Here is a 21305-nt window from a genome sequence, read left to right as displayed (position 1 = left end):
GATTAGCAAACCACAAGAACTTAACACAGGTACAGAGTACAAAACAAAAAATCAATACAACGTGCATGTACCTAGACAGCTAAGAATCAAATGGGCAATTCTCATTTATGTTTATGACATAAAAACAGAATTTAACAAAAAATGACAGTGACAAAGGAAGCAAATGATCCAACAAGTACATTCTATGACTAAAAAGTTCTAAGACAGGTATAAAAAAACGCAGCTATTAATGATAACACACATACAATCTACCATATTCCTTGTAGATTCCTCAAGCTACAAACATCTTCTCTATAATAATCTGTTCCAGTTGTGCCAATGGATTCATGCCTTCAGTTCCAGAGCTCTTGTTTCAGAAGTAGCTCAGTCGAGTTTGACAGATGAGAAGAGGTAGTGAACAAAACAGAAGGACGAAATGAATCCAACTGTACCAGTAGCAAGCATGATAGCAGTGACCATGAACAGTGAGTAGCCAAGGTAGAGTGTGGCAGACACAGGACCACTCAAGCTCTTAAGATCGAATACTAGATAGTTGATCGAGTATAAGAAGATGTAGATAGCTACGGATCCTGAAGAGAAGAAGGATTTCCACCACCATTTCCAATCCCCCACACACAGATGCATGTAGGTCAGGACTAGAGAAACCTCCGCACAGACGACGACAAGGAGAATCAACACAATTAAGAGAAACCCGAAGACGTAGTAGACTCGGCCCATCCAGAGACTGGACATTATGAAGAAGAGCTCGATGAACAGAGTGCCGAATGGCAGAGTCCCAGCTCCGATAACTAGCATCCATGATGGGTACTTCTGCGGAGGGATCTCACGAGGAATTTGATTAGTCCGGACAGGGAACTCAATATGTGATGCCTTGGCGCCGATGTATCCACCAGTAAGAGTAAGTGGAACTGAGATGCAGAACCACAGCAGCAGCAGCACAATGAACAAGGAAATTGGGATCGCACCAGTGCTATGGCTGCCCCAGAGCAGGAAATTCAATGTGGTGAGGATGAGGAAGGCGATGCCGGGGAAGAAACAAGCTACGCGCCAGGAAACAGCAATCCAACCAGAATGATTCCCTCCTTTGATTGTCTTCCACATCCTAACAGCGACATACCCTGCTGCAATTCCAAGAATCAAGTAGAAGAACAACATCCCCGTGACGAGGGTGCCCCGAGATGCCGGGGACATGAATCCAAGTGCGGCGAAGAAGATGGTGACAACTGCCATGCCAAGAATCTGCACACCATCACCCACCATAACGCAAAGCAACATTGGGTGGCTTGGGGTCCTGAAGACATCTCCAACAACAAGTTTCCAGCCGGAGAGCTCCTCGTTCATCTGCGCTTGCGCCTCCTTATCCAGCTCTTCGTACCGGGTAAGATCCCTTCGGACAGTTCTCAATAAGATCACAAGAACAATGCCGGCCAAGAAAGCAATCACCATTAATGAATTAAGGATAGAGAACCAGTGGACCTTGGCTCCCTCCATCTTCAAATAAGCATCCCAGCGAGAGGGCCATTTGATATCACTCTCGACGAAGGCAACCTCATAGGTGAAGACTATAGGTTGGTTCTCGTTCACCTTCATGGCCACAGTAGTAGGATCGCATTCGACCTTTGCCGGGTACTTGTCATACATCTTCAAATTCTTGGTTTTCTCGAGATTGTGAAGGACGCTGCATGGCACAACCTCAAATCCAACCACCATCCAGCCTGCGTTTCCAGATCTCGACTTATCTGCGGTCTGGATCACATCGGCTGCGTCACCGGTGCTTCCGACCACCCTCGCCACATTGGTCTCTTCGTACTTGTGCACCAAAACAGTGAACTTTAGATGGTTGAACACATAGTAGGAATTGGCAGCTCTGACTCCGATTGGGTAGCCCGTCCACCGGAGGACGAAGTCGTCCTTCCTCGCGTACCGAATCGCCGGTAGGTTCTCGAGGATGACGTTGACCTGGTACATCTCATCGATCCGCTTCTTGAGGAGGTTGAAATCTTCAGCAGAGAGGGGTTTCGTTTGGCAGACGAAGACATCGGAATCGTTGGTGAACATCTTGAACTGGTAAGGGGAGTTCTCGATGCGGTCTCCCATGAGGAGCTCCCCTAGATTCTCAGCGCTGTCCTTGATTCCATCTTGAGGGCGGCAGAAGGGGAGACTGTAGTAGCTGAAAGGAAGCTCGGTCTCGATGGAGGTAAGCGAGTTGACCTTCACCGGCAGGACTTCTCCGACCGGATACTCGTGAGGGTAGCTTCCGGGTAGATAAAACCCGTCGCCAGATCGAAGAAAGGCCAGGCAACAGAAAACAACGAACCAGGAGGCAGATCCGAAGAAAGATGTCATCTTGTTGCCGGATCCGAGAGCAAAACCCATCCCCGGTCGGATTCTCTCACAGATCTGAGGAAAATGAGATGGTAAACGGATCGAGAAGAGAAAATCTAGGATTTTTCTTTTGAAGGCATATAGAATCAGATCTAGCAATCTCCACGTCGGTTTCGATGACGAAAACGAGAGAAAGATCAATGAGCAGAATTAGAGGTGAGATCTAACCTTAGCGTGCTTGCGGGCGTGACTTCGATCGGAGATCCAGATCCACCGACGGAGGTAGCCGATGGGGATTCGAGGAGAGAGCAGACGAAGCCGTAATTTATGGCTGCGATCGTGGAAACTGTTCAAGGCGGAGTAAACTTGCCAAAATTAATCATTTTACATAATTGTCTATGTATTTTGTTTTTCTTCAGAATAGTCTTCTGTTAAAATTATTATAACTTTCCTCGGAATTTCTAAAATCATTAATCATTTTATCTTTTATTTATTGTTACCATTTTTATTTTATTAAATAAAAAACTAGCGTTGACAATATTACACTCGTTTTAGATGCCAAGTTTCTTGACCGCCCATTATATAAGTATTTTTTAATTAATCTTAATGATCAATAGAAAAATTTTATGGGACCATATTAATCATCAAGAGATAATCATTACGACTAATTATGTTTATCATTTTATTTTAATGTTAATATTTATAATTTTAAACTAAGCACCTAACGATTTTATATATCTAGATTATACATATCGTTTTTTAGTTAGGCATCAATCTTTTCAATGATGCCCTTTTAAGGGCTAAGAGCCTCCACAATGTTCCTATTAATTAGATGTTATAATATTCCTTTAATATTAATATTATTGTGAAGAGATATTATAACACCTCTTCATCTTGAATTATGTCAGATTTTTTGATCTAGGATTTTTTTGTACTAGAAGAGATCCTATTCATTTATTAATTAGATGGACTGGATTTCATCTATTTAATAGGTGGGATCTAATCCATCCAACCAATGAATAAGTAGGGGATCAGTACTGATCTAGGGATCCTAGACCAGAAGATTTTTGCCCATCTTAAACGCGTTCAAAATGGTATGAGATGGGCGGCCAGGGCTGACATACTGAGTGTTTATTATTATTTTTTAGAATTTTAATTATTCAAAAAAAATTAAAATAAAAATAAAATGGGTAAATAATAAAATATGAGTAGATTTTTTAATAATATTATTATTTATTTTTTAAAACAATAATAATTTGATTTTTATACATGTTTGTTTTTTCAATGATTTGGACTTATATTTTATATTATTTTATTTATTTATAATTATTTTATTTAATTCAAATTAAATTATAAAATTTTAAAATAAATATATATTTTTGAAATGTATTCTAATTTTAAGATGATATATAAGATTTATAAATAATGAATATTAATGTTTTAAAAAAATTTGAATAAAAGAAATATATTATTATAATAAATATGTGATTGTAACTTTTTTATTCTCTATCCGCCTGATCAAACCTCCAATGCCCAAGGAAAGAGCCAAGGACTGAAGAGTATTTGATAATTTAAAAAAACAGAGTGCTTAATTTAAATCTTTACAAGTGTTGTTGAAATTAATAAATAGCCGAAGACAGAATTTGAAATTAATACACGTTTATCTGAAAATATAAATAAATTGTGCAGATTAAAATTAATTTTAATAACCTTAACAATTAGTAATGTAACAACATTTAATTTTTTTAACAAGTCTAATTAATCTTAAATGACATAACCGATAATTATCGTTGGATTACACATTTTAAATTTTTTGAAAGACAAATAATATAGCGTTGAATAAATATACACGACATATTCTTATAAATAGATAAATTAATTATATTAATAATCAACAGAGGAAATAAAAATTGACAAATTTAATTTAAAATTTAAAAAGGTAATTTGAAAAGAACTTGTAAAGGATAAAATAAAATGCAATTCATAAAAGAGAAAATCATCCACTTATCATTTTCAAAAAGCCTTAGTATCAAGCAAGCCAAAGACCATAATTTTAATGAAGCAACTACCTGTTAATACCTCTAAAAATACAAGAAATTCCTCTAGTCAACGGTAAATTATAGACTGATCTTATAAACGTAATCATATTTTACTATAATTTAAAAATAAAAATCATTGCCACAATAAGAACAAGAATCATTAATAAAATTTTCAAAGTCCCCACAAGGATAATAAGAACAAGAATCATTAATAAAATTTTCAAAGTCCCCACAAGGATATCCAGTTGATTAATTTTTGACGTAGGCATGTCCTTAAAAAAAATTCCTCCCACCCCTTATGTCTAATCATCTTTACTACCATTAATAAAGTTTTACTCATTAATTGATTTGGTCTTAGTTTCAAAGAATCACGAGGAAGAGATGAAGCACCAGTAAAAGGAAAAGATTTGAGGACTGAAGGCCTTTCTGAGTGACTCAAATAAAAAAAAAAGAATAAATAAATAAATAAAGACAGACTCATTTTCATGGGGAGCTTACTTTTGTATGAATGGCATAAGGGACTCTGGATACATAGGGACATCTTTGTAGGCCAATGAAGGAGATATAGAATATAGGTGAGTAAACTATTATTCACTAAGGGATAAGAAAATTTTAGCCATTAGTTGTATCTACAAGTTACAAATTGATAGTCTCATTTGAGGGAGCTGTTACAAGTAGTATCAAAGTATACCAATCATAAAAATTACTTTATAATTATTATTTTCTTTGTCCCCATTACTTAATATTACTATAAGTGTATTTAGTAGCCTATTTTAATTTTATTATGCATATTTGTAAAGATTTAATTTATTAAAATTTTTATTGTTAATTTATTTAATATATTTAAATTATAATTACATTTATAAATTATGTCACTAATTTTATAAAAAAATACAATAAAATATTAAAAATTTTGATATGCATAAATGTAAAGCACATCACTCATTACACTGATATACAAAATAAAAATAGTAATGACAATCAAAATATTACTAATAAAAATTTAAAAACATGAATAACACTAAATCTAACAAACAACTATAAATAAAAATGATACTAATAGAATATAACTTATATATATATATATATATTAGTTGGATCCAACATTTTTAAAAAATTAATCTATCAAATATCAACGACGTATTAATTTTAAATATAATAATAATTATCATATAAAAATGTTAATAAATTAAAATGTAGGTTGATAATTAAACTATGAATAAAAAAATAGAATATTCTAATGAATATTCGTTTTTGGTATGATATGGTGTAACTGAATTGGAATTGAAATAATATTTGGTGTTGAAATTGTAATATTTTAGTGTGAAAATTATATCTAATATGATGTTTGTTGTTGAAGATGGGTTTAGGTCCTTTAATTTGTAAGTAGACTGGAATCAATAGTTTCGCCATCCGTAACTAGTGTTTCTGAAATATTCAAAAGGTGTCTAATCATGCTGATTGCTGCATAGGAGAAGTACTAGTGTGTAGCATCAAGATCTAACATTCTAATGCAAGTCTATTCTTAGAGGATGCAGTTATGGCCATAGTCTAGGACAAGAAATATCATGAAGTAAAATACTGATATACGAGTGATTGAAACAGGATCATTCAAAATACCTATAAAGATAAGTAGAGACAAAGAACACCATTCAAATGCTACTTCAAATACCGAAGAAGCCAATTTTAAAGTATTTATGCATCACAGTAAATCTCAGGTGTGATATAAATTTCACTTTAAAAACAATCTCCACTAGACTCCGACACACATAATAACATGAAAATCCGTTAAAATAAGGCATGATTCATGTGAAAGCTGACAAAAGCAATCAAGAAGAACAAACGGGTGGATCAGGCGCAACCTCAAAACCCTAACTTGGTTCGACGCCAATGCCTGCGCTTCGCGTTGTACCTGAACAACCAAGCGAAACAATCCGTTAACAGATCAGATGGCTAGGGAAAAAAAAGAGAGGCAACAACCAACTAAAGCAGACGCACCTGATGGTGTTGTCCGTCCGCAGGCGGATCCAGTGAGGAATTGGCCTGTTCTGTCTCATCTTCTTCGCCAGCTTCTTCTTGATCCGGAACGTCTTGTGTGATGGCTAAAAAAAAAGGAATTAAGATGGAAAACTCGATTTGACCATTCGAATCGACATGATCGTAGAAATGGAGGAGACGGCGAGGAGATTCTTACCATTTCCGCTGCTGATAAGAGCTCCGGTCGGCCGCAGCGAAACCTTGGAGTCGAAGCAAACTGAAGAAACCCTATGTTGGAGGATCCGTTCGCATATATACACCCTGATAGAAAGGGCCTTCTAATGGCCTAATTCGGCCCATGTTAATTTTTTTTATCGAGATAATACTACTACTACTAATAATAATAATAGAATTGTTTTAATTTTTATTTTTAAAATTGCATTTCTTTCAATTACTTATTGCTTTGAGGTGCAACAATGTTGAATATTTTACTGCCACGGTAAAATGGATCTAGTTGGTGTCGATGATACTAGATTAAATGTTATCACCTTTTACTCTTTAGTTTTAGAAGTTTGATTTTTAATCTAATGAGTTTCTTAAATGTTCTTTTTTCTAGTAACGATCACCTATTAATCAAGTTTTGGTCCACAAGTCACAAGTTGATTAACTTGTCTTAGTCTCATTAATTTCCAATCATCTAAATTAATTCATAATTAAGTTTTTTATTAGAAAAAAAAAAATCAAAGTTGATTATCCAGAAACAACTTTGAACTCTACCCATAGTTAATAATATATTAACATGGTAGTTGACATTGTAAATTACACAGAAATAACTAGACTACTAGATCTCAAGAATATTCCTGTTATGATTTCAACTAATAGTCAAGTTGGTTTTTAAAACTCAAACCTAACAATGCCCTTCTAGAATTAACTTAATGTTAACCATTTGGTAAAAACATTGAAACATGGTTACTAATAATCTTGTTTAAAATCAATGAAGATAAAATACTGGAGACGTGGCATAGATGTTGATCTCGCTATCCAAATATAACTTTGAAGCACTCCTATGTCTCAAGAGGAGCGTTAGTGATCGAGCCAGGGAAGAGTTCCCCAACATATATCCTTCGATGCTCAAGTTAGTGATTACTAAAAGATGATGAATAGTATTATGAATGAATAGTAAAAATTGCGTAGTCTCACGTAATATGAGCGTACCCGCATCCGTAAATAGAGACCCTTTTTTATAGTATTATTGTTTATCTGTAGTCTGTACACAATTCTAGAAAAGGACAGACCATAAAGATGTTCTGACACCTCTCTCAAAATGAACCCGTAATTTCTACGTTTATTAGAGAGGAAGCTTCTGATGTACAATCCACATATAGAATATTCATTGTCTTTCGTGACACAAAACTTTAAAAAGGAATATGTGGTCGTTAGATTGGGGGCCCACAACCCGCTTACCTGGAAAATTGCTTTTCCCATGATTCAGTCGACAGTTACTTGGTCGATCGGGCATAAAGAATATCGTCGGGAACTCATCCCTTACTTGGCCTATTGATTTTAACCAAAGAGTTCAATCGGACCGAGTGCCCATTTTATTCGATCGGACCGTAGTTCCGATCAATTGAACTGCTCGATCGAACTATTCAGTTATGCTATCTTAAATAAATCTTGACCCTGGAGAGTGCTGACTCTTCTTAAGCTATTCATCCATATTGAGAGGTTTGACGTCCGACCAGCTCGCGTATTCAATCGGATAACCTCTTGGCCACGGAGATTGACAGCGCTGTTTTCAAAAAAGGTAGATCCGCTACCTTAGCGACTCCCCTAGTGTCGGCCCCACGGATATGAAGGGAGGTTCATGCAAGTACACAGGCCATAAGCGCATGGCGGGGTAAACCCCAGGTCGTCAGTTCCTGAGAATCGACCCCTGGCCATTACGCCAGAGATACCATGCGCCCACCGTCTGCGCTACGCCCTGGGGGCACTGCGCTGTCTTCAAGGGTTGACCATTCATTAACTTTGATCATCATGTCAGCTAACCTTGACTCGACTCGGGGGGTTATGTTATCTTAAAAAAATCTTGGTCCTAGAGAATGCTGACTTTCTTGATCTATTCGTCCATATTAAGAGGTTTGACATCCGACCGACCTATTGGCCCGCTCGGATAACCTCTTGACCGAATGATCTGACCGACTCATTGGGTTGGTTGGATTACCTCTTGGCCGCGAAGATTAACTATACTGATTTCAAGGATTGACTTTTCCTTAACTCTAATCCCGTATCAACTGACCCCCTAGACTTTAACCTGATTTGGAGGCCCCTACCGCAATCGCCCTATCAGCTAAGAAGCATTGGATTTAGTCCATTGTCCAAGCATTCAACCATCAAATCTCAACTTGGTCATTGAACATTCATCAAAATGTCAAAACTCCTCCACCAAGTTTGACCATTTCTTTTCCTTCCTACCTTTTATTTTAGTATCTCACATTTGATTTTTCTCACCCATTTATTCCAATCAGGAATATTGAGTCAATATAATCTCGAATAAAGTAAACAAAATTCAACAGCTTGTAAAAATAAGTGATATTATTATTATTAGTTGTAAATAAGCAAATATTAGACATTAAAAATTTAGAATCAGACGGAAGTGTTAAGGTCACCGAGCTGTGAGAGTTCTCCGCCGCGGTCTTCTAGGTTTATATTGCGACCCCCTTATCCCCCTTCCCTGTGATTCTTTTCGTTCGTCTTCCGATCAAAATCAAGTTCTTGTTCAATTCCGATTCGTGAGTGTTGGATTTGGAGAGAGAGCATGCCGGATCGCATCCTGGTGTGCTTCCGGGGCGGCGGCGCGGCGGCGGCGGGGCCGTCGGTTCCGAGTTTGACGACGTCGGTGTACGAGACTTGCCTCGGGGTCGCCTGCCTCACCTGGTCCCGAGATGCCCTCGGCGTTTCCCTCTGCGCCGTTCTCCGCTTCTACGCCGATGCGGATGAGGAAAAAGAGGAGGAGGAGGAGGAGGAGGTGCTTTCGTTCTGCATCCGGCCGTTGTTGCTGTGGAAGCGGCGGGGGGCGCGGCGGTTCCACCTCAAGGACCGGCGCCGCGTCGACTTCAATTGGGACCTCACCCGTGCTCGCTTCCCGCCCGGAGGCGGCCCCGAGCCGGTCTCCGGGTACTCCGTCTCCGCCTCTCTCGACGGTGCGGTGCTTCTCGTCGCCGGGGATCTTGCCGACGCGGCCCCCAGGAAGTCCAAAGCCCATACGCCACAAATCTCTCTGATTCAGCCCCCGATCTCGAGGCGGGAGCACGTCGTGTTAGGGGACCACGGTGGGGGGAGATGCTACCGCACTCGGGCCAGGTTCGGCGGTCAGGATCACCAGATAGCGATCGATCTGGAAGTGAAGGAGAAGGGCCGGGAGGCTGCTATGTCGGTGGAGATCGACGGGGAGCGGATCCTGCTGGTGCGCCGCCTCCGGTGGAAGTTCCGCGGGAACGAGAAGGTCGAGCTCGGCGACAGCAAGATCCAGGTCTCGTGGGACCTCCATAAGTGGTTCTTTCAGGCCATGGACGAAGGGGCATCCGCCGGCGCCGCTTCCGGTGTGGAAGAGATGGGACAGGCCGTGTTTCTTCTCCGATTCGAGGAGGATGAGAAGCAAACGGGGAGCTCACTGTACAAAGGTTCACCGGCCGCGGGGCACAACACCGATTGGGGCAGAGGCAGCGGCGACGGCTGCTGTTGGGAAAGACAGAGGAGGAGGGGGAGGAGACTGAGGAAGACCGACTCCTCTTCCTCGTCGGCGTCGACGGGGAGCGCATCGACGGTGATTGAGTGGGCGAGCGCGGAGGAGGAGGAAATGCGGCGGGCGGAAGGCTTCTCGCTGTTGGTCTACGCCTGGAAACACTAATGACATCATCATAGCCTTTTTATTTGATTCCTGAAAAAAGTAAAAAATAAACAAAATATTTTTCCCCTTTTTCTTGTATTTAGAAAAAAAATTGATTTTGATTTCTATTGAAGATCTTGATTAACTTCGCAAAGTGAATTGATTGATTCTTTGGTAAAGACAAAATAATGTATCAGTTTGGATTTGTTGAACAAATTTGAGTGACTAAAATGTACACGCAAATAATCTACATCACAAAGTAGTTAACTCGTGGAAGAGATCATACAATTTATCCTTTTGTTGTGACTAAAGATCAAGTCAAATAAGTGGTACTAACCATGGCAACCTAGAAACCAAGTCAATTAGTCAGTTGCATGTTGGTAACATGTTCTTAAACCAAAATTGAATACTTGAACGAGAAGACATTTTGTATCCATCATTCTTGCTAGGTTTCCTTTTTGCTCTCACACAGTGCACAATGTAAATAAATACATACATACGGTGCTCGAATCACTTATAGTGTTGGGCTATCTCTCGTGGTCCATTTGCACTTTTCAAATGATCATGTTTGGAAGTAATGAAGATGGACTGTCGGTGATGTGACGTGCAAATTGACCGACTCGAAGAACCCCTGAGAAGAAAAGGAAATTGTCAGTAAGCAGGTAAGGGGGTCCCTAATACAGCTACTTCGATAATCAAGTTGAAACAATGATGGTGGAGCAAAGCAAAGCAAGCAATGACAAAGAGGAAGAGATACGCAAGTGTGCATGTGCGTATTTGTGCCAACGGAAAAGGATCTCCTTTTATAATGCCCCTCATAATTTCTGTATTAATGAAACATTATCTTGCAATCAATCTGTCTGTTCTATCGTTATGCTTATACTGCATCCATCAATCACATTAATAGGTAGGTGGTGTAAGTATCTGTGTGTAAATAAGATCCTTTGATAAACTCATGTACTGTATTAATGATAGTAATTAGGTTTTTGGGCCAGGAGACCTCTTGGGCTACTAATTAGAAGATGAGCTTTTTAGGGAGTCCACTTATGTTTATGATCTAACTAGGCCGTATCAATATTCTCAAAGAGAGCAGAGTTCTATGGACGATCTAGCAAGTCAATATTGACTCTTTTGTGGCCCGTCCGATCTGCAGGGCCGATCGGGACTAAGGGGAGTTGAGTTCTGAGTGAGTTCAGTCCTCATCGGGAGTGGGGTCCACATGGAACCTATCCGATCTGCAGGGCCGATCGGGAGTGAAGGTAGATGAGTCCCAAGTGAGTCTGATCCAGGCCAGGAGTAAATTATTAGGATATTAAGAGATATATGATCGGCAGGGCCAATCGGGAAAGTGGGAATAGAGCCCTAAGCGAATCTGGTCCAAGCCAGGAATGGGGCATTGGGACATTGGGATATTGCCCGTTTGGCAAGGCCGGTCGGGAAAATGGAAACAGAGCCCTGAGTAAATTCGGTTCAAACAGAGAGTAGGGCTCGTAGAGAGCCTGCCCGATCGACAAGGCCGATCAGGAGAGAGGGGAACCAAATCCCAAGAAAGCTCAGTCTGTGTCGGGTGTGGGGTTTACAAAGAACCTATCCAACCGATAGGCCGATCGAGCGAGAAGGGCGTTGAGCTCCAAGTGAGTCCGGTCTGCACCGAGAATGAGATCCACAAGGAACCTATCTGATGGGCAAGGCCGATCGGGAGTGTGGGGAGCTACTAGGTCAGCTATTTGGCTTTCTAACCATCCATTGACTTTGATCACCACCTATGCAAGCTCATTGACACCCTTTTCCTTCAACCCAACCCTTTCTCTATTTATAGTATCACAAATCACCCCTTCAAGTCTAGTTAAAGGATGTTCATATTGACTGAATAGATACTCTCTTAATTTTGCCTATCTGATATGAAATTTGATACCATTCACACAAGTTTACTATTGTCGCCATCTTCCTTGAAAAATGAGATATCAGGTCTCATCAATACTTTGATAATGGAAAATGATATGCCTTACAGGTGCCATAAATGCACGGTAAGGGGTAGTGATATGCATGAGGGTGTATCATGGTCATGATTCGTTTGTCATATCCATCATAAATGTCAATTCATCTAGTATTGCCACATGGCTCATCCACGTCACTAGCTATGATAGGTTTGTTGAAGACACGTTTAACAGTTTGAATTCCGTTGTCTCTCTGATCGAACGATGGTAATCTTTTAGTTTCCTTTTTTGTCCAAGCAATCAAACGGTGAGTTTAGAAAACCCTAAGAGTTTTATAAGTCGTGGCGGCTTAGAGTAAATGCTCATGTGTTTACCTTCTCCAGCTGCTTTCGCTATCTTTCGTCGGCTATTTTTTCTTCACCTTGATTCTTCCTTTCATTCTTGCTTTCTTTTGCAAGTTATTAGTGTTTTTCTCATTCTACTTGTTTCGATTCTATGACCCTTGAAATTCCGTTGCACATCCCCTCCCTGTGGTACACTACCATGCTCTTAGATATCAGCGACCAGGAGGTGGATCAGCTTAAGCTAACTTACGACATTCTGGTGGACTTTTATATCATTATTCCCAACACCCTCGATCGCCCCCATCTTCCCCCTCCAGAATATGTCACGTTCTTTACAGACCAGCTTATAGGTGACCTTCGTTTTCCCATCACTGGTTTTTTTCTTTAGATTTCCCAGTATTTTTACACCCCCCTTCAATAGTTGGCCCTGAATTTGATTCAATTACTATGTTGGGGTAGTTATTTTGTTTAAGTCGTGTCGAGTCTCCTTGTCTCCTCGCATCTTTCATTATTTTATTATCCCAAAAAAGTAGAGGTAAAGATTTTTATTTCCCAAGTCCGACGGAAGACAGTCTTTTTTGACAAGATGTTTTCTTTCAATAATGGCTAAAATCCCACTATTTCTTTATTCCATCAAATTTTCCCTTTCAATGGCTGACCGGTTGGTAGATGGATCTTCCTCCTCTGAAATTGGGTGTTTTTCATTGGGAGCCTAATTATCTACTTGCTTCTGATGCCCTATCAAGTTTGAAGCTCAACACTGTCAAATTGATTCAAGAGGACATTATGTATATATTTGGACTTAGTCCGATCAAGGCTAGACTGACCTTTTCTTTTGGTAAGAAAAACACATAGTCTTTGCTATTATTGGTAATTAAAGTTCTCTTTTTATTTTGCAAGTAGAACTATGTGGAAGACAATCGTGAGTAGCGCACCATGAGGCTTGACGAAGCCGAGCTAAACATGCATGGCGGAGCCATTCTAGCTAAGCAAGAAATTCAGCCGATCGACTCTGACAATAAGGGAGCCGATGTTAAGGGCGCAACTAGTAGGATGGGAAGTGATGTAGCTACCAGTACAGGGGAAATGATGTTGTCCTGATCCTCCATGATGCCTATAAGAGTCTCCTCCGAGTCCATAGAATCTAACGAGTCAATGAGGATTAATCATAGCAGACGTTGGCTGACGACTCCTGTCGATCGAACCTCCTCGATGTGTCCACCGTCCACTTAGGGAGAATCTTCTGCAACTGTTATGGGGAAACAACTGGTAGATTAGTCAACTCTGACTCCGATGGATCCCTCAGTAGTCAACTTTTAAGTGACCCTCCTCAACCAACCATTCCTATAGCCACTCGACCGATCTGTGCTCTCTCACCACCTCCAACTAACACTGTAAGCGCTACTTTTGCAATTCCCTCACAGAGAGGACTGACCCACTCCCTTTCAGATCCACCCCTGCTCAACCGTATTGTGCGACTAAAGGATAAATTGGCCTAGGCTTGGGAGCAAGACATGGATCAACCCATTAACCAGATGCTGACCAGATTCACATATGTATTTGGCCAGGACGTAACTGCAGTAAGTGCTTTTGTAACATTTTGCATTTCTTAAAGAGATTTTGCCATTTTTTTTTTCTAGTTTTGATTTTCGGGGGGCTATCCCTCTACCAGATTCCATTAGACTTGAATCACATGAACTAGGCCTTGAAGAAAAAAGTTGAGGAGTTAGAGTCTGCTTAGGCACCTCAGTCACAAGAGGTTCAAGAGGAGGTTGCCAAGTTGAGGGTTGAAGCGGTGGCCTATTCAGAACTACTATCGCAGGCTGAGAAGGCCCTTTTGGAGGAGAGAGAGAAGACGACCAACCAATCTGTGACCGTACAAAAGTTGCAAACCACTCTGTAAACTAGTGAGTCTTAGCTCAAATATGAAAGTATGAGGAGTTATCGGACTATGTCCGATTTGGACAAAAAAAAGGATGAAGCCAAGGCCCTCACTCCGAAATTAAAAGAGACCAACAACTAGATCTCTGAGTTGGTAGGGAAAATAGTTGAGCTGATGGCTAATGATATATTAATTGAAAATCAACAAAAAGACCTAGATGCTCATAAGGCCAAGTTGGAGGCAGCTAGCATTGAGCTGGAAACCATGAAAGCCGAGCTAACATCTTATAAGACCGGGGAAGCATGCCTGCTGGAGGCCCATAGGCTTGATTACTTCCGCTTTCCTGATTTTAGCAGGAGAATTATGAAAATATTCTCCTATGGAACTGATGTGGCTATCAAGCAGTTAAGGGAGACAAGATATCTGACGGTGCAACTTCCTAAAAGATTTATTGGCCATCAAAACATTTTTGATGACGTTCTTGATGTTGCTTTCCCAAATCCTACCTAGGCTTATTTCATTTCTTGTTTTTGTTGGGATTGGCTCCTGCTAATAGGTTTCTTTTTTTTTGTGGAATAATGCCTTTTGATTTTTCATGGTTTTCCAGTAACTTCAAATCTTAAGTATCGATTTCCATTTCATTTTGAGCAACCAAATGTAAGCTTCTAAGAGGGCATTAATGAAGTGGGTGTCATCCGAGCATTGTGTGAGTAAGGTGAGTGTTGATCGAGCGGCGAGTGAGGTGAGTGTCGATCAAGCAGCGAGTGAGGTGAGTGCCAACCGTGCGGCGAGTGAGGCGAGTTTTGAATAGAACGACAAGTGAGGTAAGTGCCGACCGAGTGATGAGTGAGGCCAGTGCTAACCATACGACAATTGAGGCGAGTGCCGAACAAAGCAGCGAGTGTTGATCGAGTGGCGAGTGAGGCGAGTGTTGACTGAGCAACGAGTGAGGTCAGTGTCCACCGAGCAGCGAGTGAGGCTGGTGTCGACTGTGTAGCGAGTGAGGCAAGTGCCAAATAGAGTGACGAGTGAGGCCAGTGTCGATAGTGCGGTGAGTGAGGCAATTGCCAAAACAGAGTGTCGAGTGAGGCGAGTGCTCAGTTTTAGACGAGTGCCAACTGAGCGGCGAATATGTGTGTGGACCATATTGATAAGTAGGTTCTTAGAGACGCGAGAATCAAGAACTTTAGCTGAGGTGTCTGGAGAGACACACTTATAACTTGGTCAAGAATTAAGAGTCTAGGAATTTTACTAGGGCGTGTGGGTAGCCATACTTATAACTCGGTCTTAGAGACATGAGAGTTTGGGAATTTTGCTAGGGCGTGTGGGAAACCACACTTGTAACTCGGTCTTAGAGACGCAAGAGTTTGGGAATTTAGCCAATCGAATGATCGTTGGAGGATATGGGGAACCACATTTATAACTTGGTCAAGGACCAAGAGTCTAAGAATTTTACTAGGGCGTGTGGTAAACCACACTTATAACTCGGTCTTAGAGATGCGAGAGTCTGGGAATTTAGTCGACCAGATGATCGTTAGGTCGTGTGGGGAACCACACTTATAACTTGGTCATGGATCAAGAGTCTGATATTTTTAGTCGACTGGAAGGTCGTTGGGCATATGGAAACACATTATAACTTGGTTAGGGACCAAGAATCTGGAATTTTTACCAAGGAAGTGTGGGAAATCACACTTATAACTCGGTTTTAGAGATGTGAGAATCTATATTTTTATCGATCGGAAGGTTGTTGTGGCGTGCGGGGAACCACATTTATAACTTGGTCAAGGACCAAGAGTCTGAGATTTTTGCCTGGGATGTGTGGAAAATCACACTTATAACTTGGCCTTAAAGACATGGGAGTCTAGATTTTTACCAATCAGAAGGTCGTTGGGGCATGTGGGGGACCATACTTATAACTTTGTCAAAGACCAAGAGTTTGGGATTTTAGCCGCAAGGCCGAACAAGCCTATTTTTACACTTTTCACTAAGTAAAGGGAAGAGTACATTTTACAACTCACATCCTTTGAAGCAAAAATGTTCTCAAGTCCTATAAGGCTAATTTGCACTCCATGGTCTATTCAACCTCTTGTCATTTGTGTCCTGCAAGTAGTATACTCCCGAAGCAAGCTTTCGCACCACTATGAAGGGTCCCCCTATTGAGGTTCTAATTTGTTGACATCTCCAACTGGCTTGATCTTCTTCCAAACAAGATTTCCTTCTTGAAAGGAATGGGGGACGACTCATCGATCATAGTTCTATCGCATCCTTTGTCGATATGCAGTTAGCCTAGTGATTGCCCGATCGCGAGTCTCGCTGATGAAATCTAACTCTAGGAGATGTTGATCGACATTATTTTGATCATGGAGCAGCCGCCTAATGGGCTCTTTGCCGACTTCGACTGGAACCACTATTCACTACCATAGACTAAATGAAAAGGCGTCATTCCTGGGCTTTCCCTAGAGGTGGTTCAGTAAACCCATAAAATACTAGGGAGCTCTTCTACTCAGTTTTCACACATATAATTAATTTTGATTTTCCTAATAATTTCTTGATTGATGATTTCTTCCTGATTGTTGCTTTGTGGGTATGCCACAGAAGTGAAGGGTTGGAGAATATTGAACCTTTCACACCATTCTTTGATCTTGCGCCCTTGGAACTACCATCCATTATCTAGGACTAGCTTGTGAGGAATTCTGAATTGACACAAGATGTTAACCCATAAAAATTTAATAACTGCTTGCTCAGTGTTCATGGCCAGAGTTTTGTTGGTTGCTACTCGGAAAACCTAACGGTTCCACTGTACAAAAATTTTGTATAAAGGTCTGAACCTTTTCCTAGCTACCATGTGTTCTTTTAAATTAAACTTGGATCGGCTGCGGAACTTAACACGTTTGATCCTAAGTTTAATTTATTTGTTCTTTTAGGTTTAGACTTGGATCTCCTGCGGAACTTAATACGTTCGATCCAAATCACCTAGGTCACGAAGACAATTAAATATCTATTTCCAAAATCGGCTTCCAGTACTGCATGGCGAGGCACATGACATTCTTGGATATGGGAGCAACCACCACCGACTAGACAAAGCCTTTTAAGAAAATTAAATATTTAACCTTCCCATAGTAACCCTAGGTTAACCTCTAAGAACAATCAAATCACAAGGAAAAGAAAAAAACAAAAGAACACAATTTCGAAAACTAGAATCGCATGCCTCTTGTATTTGACATTTTTACAAAGAAACAAAACTAACATGATGCGGAAAACAATCACTACAAGAAAAATGTCATTTAACAACACTCAAACGACAACGGTTTTATACCAAACTATTGTCTTTTTGCCTTTTAACAACGGTTTTAACCAAAACCGTTGTCTTTTAACAATTTTTTTGGCCTACGACAACGGTTTTTAAAAACCATTGTCTATTTATGTTTTTTTAAGACTACGACAACGGTTTTTAAATGCTACAACAACAGTTTTTTAAAACTGTTGTCTATGTGCGCTTTTTTTTGGGATTACGACAACAGTTTTTAAAAGTCGTTGTCTTAAGTGATGTTGAATACTGGTATTTTTTTATCCTTCGCCGTTTTTTCCCCTTCGCCAATTTTTGCCCCGCTTTTTTTCTTTCCCTCTCCCCGAAAGTTTTTTGCCGCCGCATTCCACCCTTTTATCTTCTCAATCCGTCCCTCTTTTCTCTTTTCTCACAATCTCTTGTTCACCGGAGCCGCTTAGGAGCAGCAGCAGTCCACGAGTCCATTAAGGACGCCCTCACCAGCAAGACCTCCGACATGAAATCCACTAACAGTAAGTGTCCTCTACTTCTTCCTCCTGCATCTTCTCGTCGAAAACCCTAGATACTCCTGCATCTTCTCGCCGTCTACGGTACTCTGGGCTCGCCCTCTTCACATTCCTCTATATAAAGCCCCTTCTATCGTCTTCTTGCTCCACACTCTTCTTCTTCGCCTTCGCGAAGGCTCCCCGTGCCACAAATCCTGGTCGTCGAACCCTAATTCTCCTCTTATCCCGTTTCTTTCCTGATTCTGCCAGACTCTTGGAGGAGCGAGACGTGATAATGAGAAAGAGAGTGGAGGAGCTCGATATCGATAATCTATTGGATGAGATTCCCCATCTTCGTCATCGTGGTGTCCTCGATAGACCCGACGGTGCCGGTTTCCGCATCGCCGATGAGTTGCCGACGTCGGTCCTCCATGGGGATGGCGGTGGGTGTATCTGAGAGTGGAGAAGAGCTGTTGATTAGGGTTTGGGATTTTGTGTCGGCGCGAGCTCGCGTGCGTATCAGTGAGAACTAAGAAATGGGCGTCTTCACCTTCGTGTGCCGCAGCTCCGGTAGCGAATGGAGTGCGAAACAGCTCGCCGGTGACCTTGAGGCATCGGCTGCTTCGACCTTTGATCTCCAGCGGCGGCTTGTCCATGCGGTGCTTGGCGTTGACTCTTCGGGCGGCATCCAGTCATCCTTCTCATTGGTCTCTCCGTCGTCGGGCGTCTTCCAGGTGAGATATCTAAAGGAGCTTTACTTTTTGATCTTGCTGTTGGCTTACCCCTATCATCGATCCAATCAAATTGTGCTTGTTTTCAATGTTTGATTTTCGTTGTTTTTTTAATGTATTCTGATAAGATTTAGATGGGTTCTTTTCATAAAGTTAGAGATTTGGAATCAAAAGTACGATGCGTTGAACTCTAAGAATCATCCAGTAAAAGTTGAAAGCATAACTTGTCTTTTTATTGGCATTAATTGGAAAAAATTGTATATTTAAAAGAAGCAGAAGCGATTCAGAAATCCAACTTGTTGGGAGATTTTACCTGCTTGGTTCTTTTGCATTCACTGCTAATAAATTGTACTGTTTTAATTTGGATGTCATGAATCTGTAACCTAACCTCAAATTCGTTTGATATATCTGTTATTGGCAGCTTTGGAATTTTAAGCACGGAGAAATGGAAACTTAGAATAATATCTGATTGATAATAAATACAAAAACAAATAACTGCTTAGTGGTTATAATGCATGCCATGAAAATAGGTTGGGTTGGTAAGAAGCAACATGTACAAAATGCTGATGTGGGTTATTTATGACAACTAAAACAAATGTTGCAGCTCAGAGTTGGCAATGGAGAGGACTTTATTCCATCAAGGGAGAGATGGAATTTTAACCAAAAGGTGTGTTTTTTTTCTTTCAATGAGTTTATTCTTTAAATTGTTAGGACCCTTGTATTGAAAAATCTGGACTGTGATTTCACTTGGAGGTCTGACTATTCTTTTCAAGTTAAACTTTTGAAAATTCTCCCTTTTGGCTATATGAACCGGGATCATATAATATAAGTCTCCCTTTTGTCTTGTCTTTTGCTTTTAAGAAAACAAATGATTCATCCAAGGGACCTATCTTAAATGCTTTTGAGATATACAAGTATATGGAGATAAATTATGGATCCCTAGACGGTAAGTAAAGAAATATCTTGTTAATTTGGTAATCTAGAGCAACACTGTTTTCTTTTAGAGTGTATCCTTTATACCTCTTTTCTCTTCAGCACTGACCATGGAAAGCTTTGTATCACATTACCCAAAAGAAGTTTGGGCACAAGAAGGTGGAGATCCATGCTTACCAGCTCCATGGTCATGGGTTCAATGTAATTCAGATCCGCAACCACAAATTGTTTCAATGTACTGAATGCTTCTCTAAATCTCATTGGTCTTTGTCATGTTTGCTTTGCTTTCCCATGCATGATTTCCAGTTTCTCTAGCTGACCTATGAATTGTTGCTAATGTACAAATTTTAGCTATCTTCTCGCCGCGTGAACTAATGAATAGATTCGTATAATGAACAGTAGACTATCAGGGAGAAATTTGATGGGGAATATACCTGCAGAGCTTGCTAGTTTAACTGGCCTAGTCGAATTGTAAGTTAGAATCTACTTCTGTTCCAAGTCAATTTATTTCATTCGGCACAACTGTTGATGGATTTAATGATTCCTTGTCACTGTGTCAAATTCAAATATTTCAGATGGCTGATGGAAACGTGCTTTGTGGCCATATACCTGCTCTCGGTGCATGCTTAAGTCTTAGAAACATGTAATATATAAATATTGCTGGTTTATATATCAAACACTTAATCATTCGCTAGACTTTTTGAATTGTTTTTTTGCAGTCACCTTGAGAACAATAAGTTAACTGGTGATCTATCATTTTTGGATGGCCTATCAAATTTACAAGAATTGTATGTCCTTTCTTGCCATTATATTGTCATTTAACGAACATCAATGTTTGCCCAAATTTGTTCTCTTTTAACGTTTGGCTTTGTCTAGCACCAACTCCAGCATGAAGTAACTATTGAGCTTGCAGGTACGTGCAGAACAATATGCTATCCGGAACAGTACCTGGTCATCTTCTTGGCAAAAATATAGTTTTCACGTGGGTATTTCTTATTAGATTGTGTTGAATATCTCTTTAAGTCCTACTTTCCAATGAAATTACAATTATCAAACTTGGGTATGCTATTTTGAGGCGTATCCCCAAGAAACTTAGACTATTTTCAAGAGAAGGTAGGTACGACTCAATACAACTGACTAACTTTTGTCTGAAACATGTATATGAATTAAAGATATTGTTTTTTCATTTGCAGATGATCTTCCACCTCCCCAACCATTCCAAGAGTTAAGTGCTTCTTTCGGAGGATTTGGCATTGAAACAACACATAGATATTGGTTATCTGAAATCAACGATGCCACAGAAAACTTTGCTAAAAAAGTTGGTTCTGGGGGCTATGGGACAGTGTATTATGGAAAGTTGAAAAACGGAAAAGAAATTGCCGTCAAAGTTCAAACCAATGATTCTTGTCAGGGAAACAGACAGTTCTCAAGTGAGGTAGCCGTTTACATAGCTTTGGGTAAAAGGGTTACTCTTAATTGC

General features: G+C 40.3%; 3 protein-coding genes and 1 long non-coding RNA gene across 4 annotated transcripts; 2 read left to right on the top strand and 2 right to left on the bottom strand.

The window, feature by feature from the left end:
- Nucleotides 1–80: 80 nt before the first annotated feature.
- Nucleotides 81–2711, bottom strand: LOC122046040 (transmembrane 9 superfamily member 11-like). The gene is made up of 2 exons (XM_042606527.1): nt 2554–2711; nt 81–2400 (listed from the first exon to the last, which is right to left on the bottom strand). Exon 2 carries the CDS (start codon nt 2374–2376, stop codon nt 364–366), a length of 2013 nt encoding a protein of 670 aa, XP_042462461.1. The 5' UTR covers nt 2377–2400; nt 2554–2711; the 3' UTR covers nt 81–363.
- Nucleotides 2712–6001: 3290 nt separating this feature from the next.
- Nucleotides 6002–6683, bottom strand: LOC122046041 (60S ribosomal protein L39). The gene is made up of 3 exons (XM_042606528.1): nt 6559–6683; nt 6363–6466; nt 6002–6276 (listed from the first exon to the last, which is right to left on the bottom strand). Exons 1-3 carry the CDS (start codon nt 6559–6561, stop codon nt 6228–6230), a joined length of 156 nt encoding a protein of 51 aa, XP_042462462.1. The 5' UTR covers nt 6562–6683; the 3' UTR covers nt 6002–6227.
- A 2397-nt stretch (nt 6684–9080) lies between these two features.
- On the top strand, nt 9081–10384 carry LOC122046039. The gene has a single exon (XM_042606526.1). It carries the CDS (start codon nt 9157–9159, stop codon nt 10246–10248), a length of 1092 nt encoding a protein of 363 aa, XP_042462460.1. The 5' UTR covers nt 9081–9156; the 3' UTR covers nt 10249–10384.
- A 9313-nt stretch (nt 10385–19697) lies between these two features.
- Nucleotides 19698–20253, top strand: LOC122049239. Its single transcript, XR_006130894.1, has 3 exons — nt 19698–19838; nt 19928–20060; nt 20225–20253. It is a non-coding gene; the product is annotated as an uncharacterized LOC122049239 (long non-coding RNA).
- Nucleotides 20254–21305: the final 1052 nt, after the last annotated feature.

Source organism: Zingiber officinale, chromosome 2B (assembly GCF_018446385.1).
Source record: "Zingiber officinale cultivar Zhangliang chromosome 2B, Zo_v1.1, whole genome shotgun sequence".
In the NCBI taxonomy this organism is placed as follows: Eukaryota; Viridiplantae; Streptophyta; class Magnoliopsida; order Zingiberales; family Zingiberaceae; genus Zingiber; species Zingiber officinale.
Note: the sequence above shows the minus strand (reverse complement) of the source record. Positions and strands in the feature narration are given on the sequence as shown.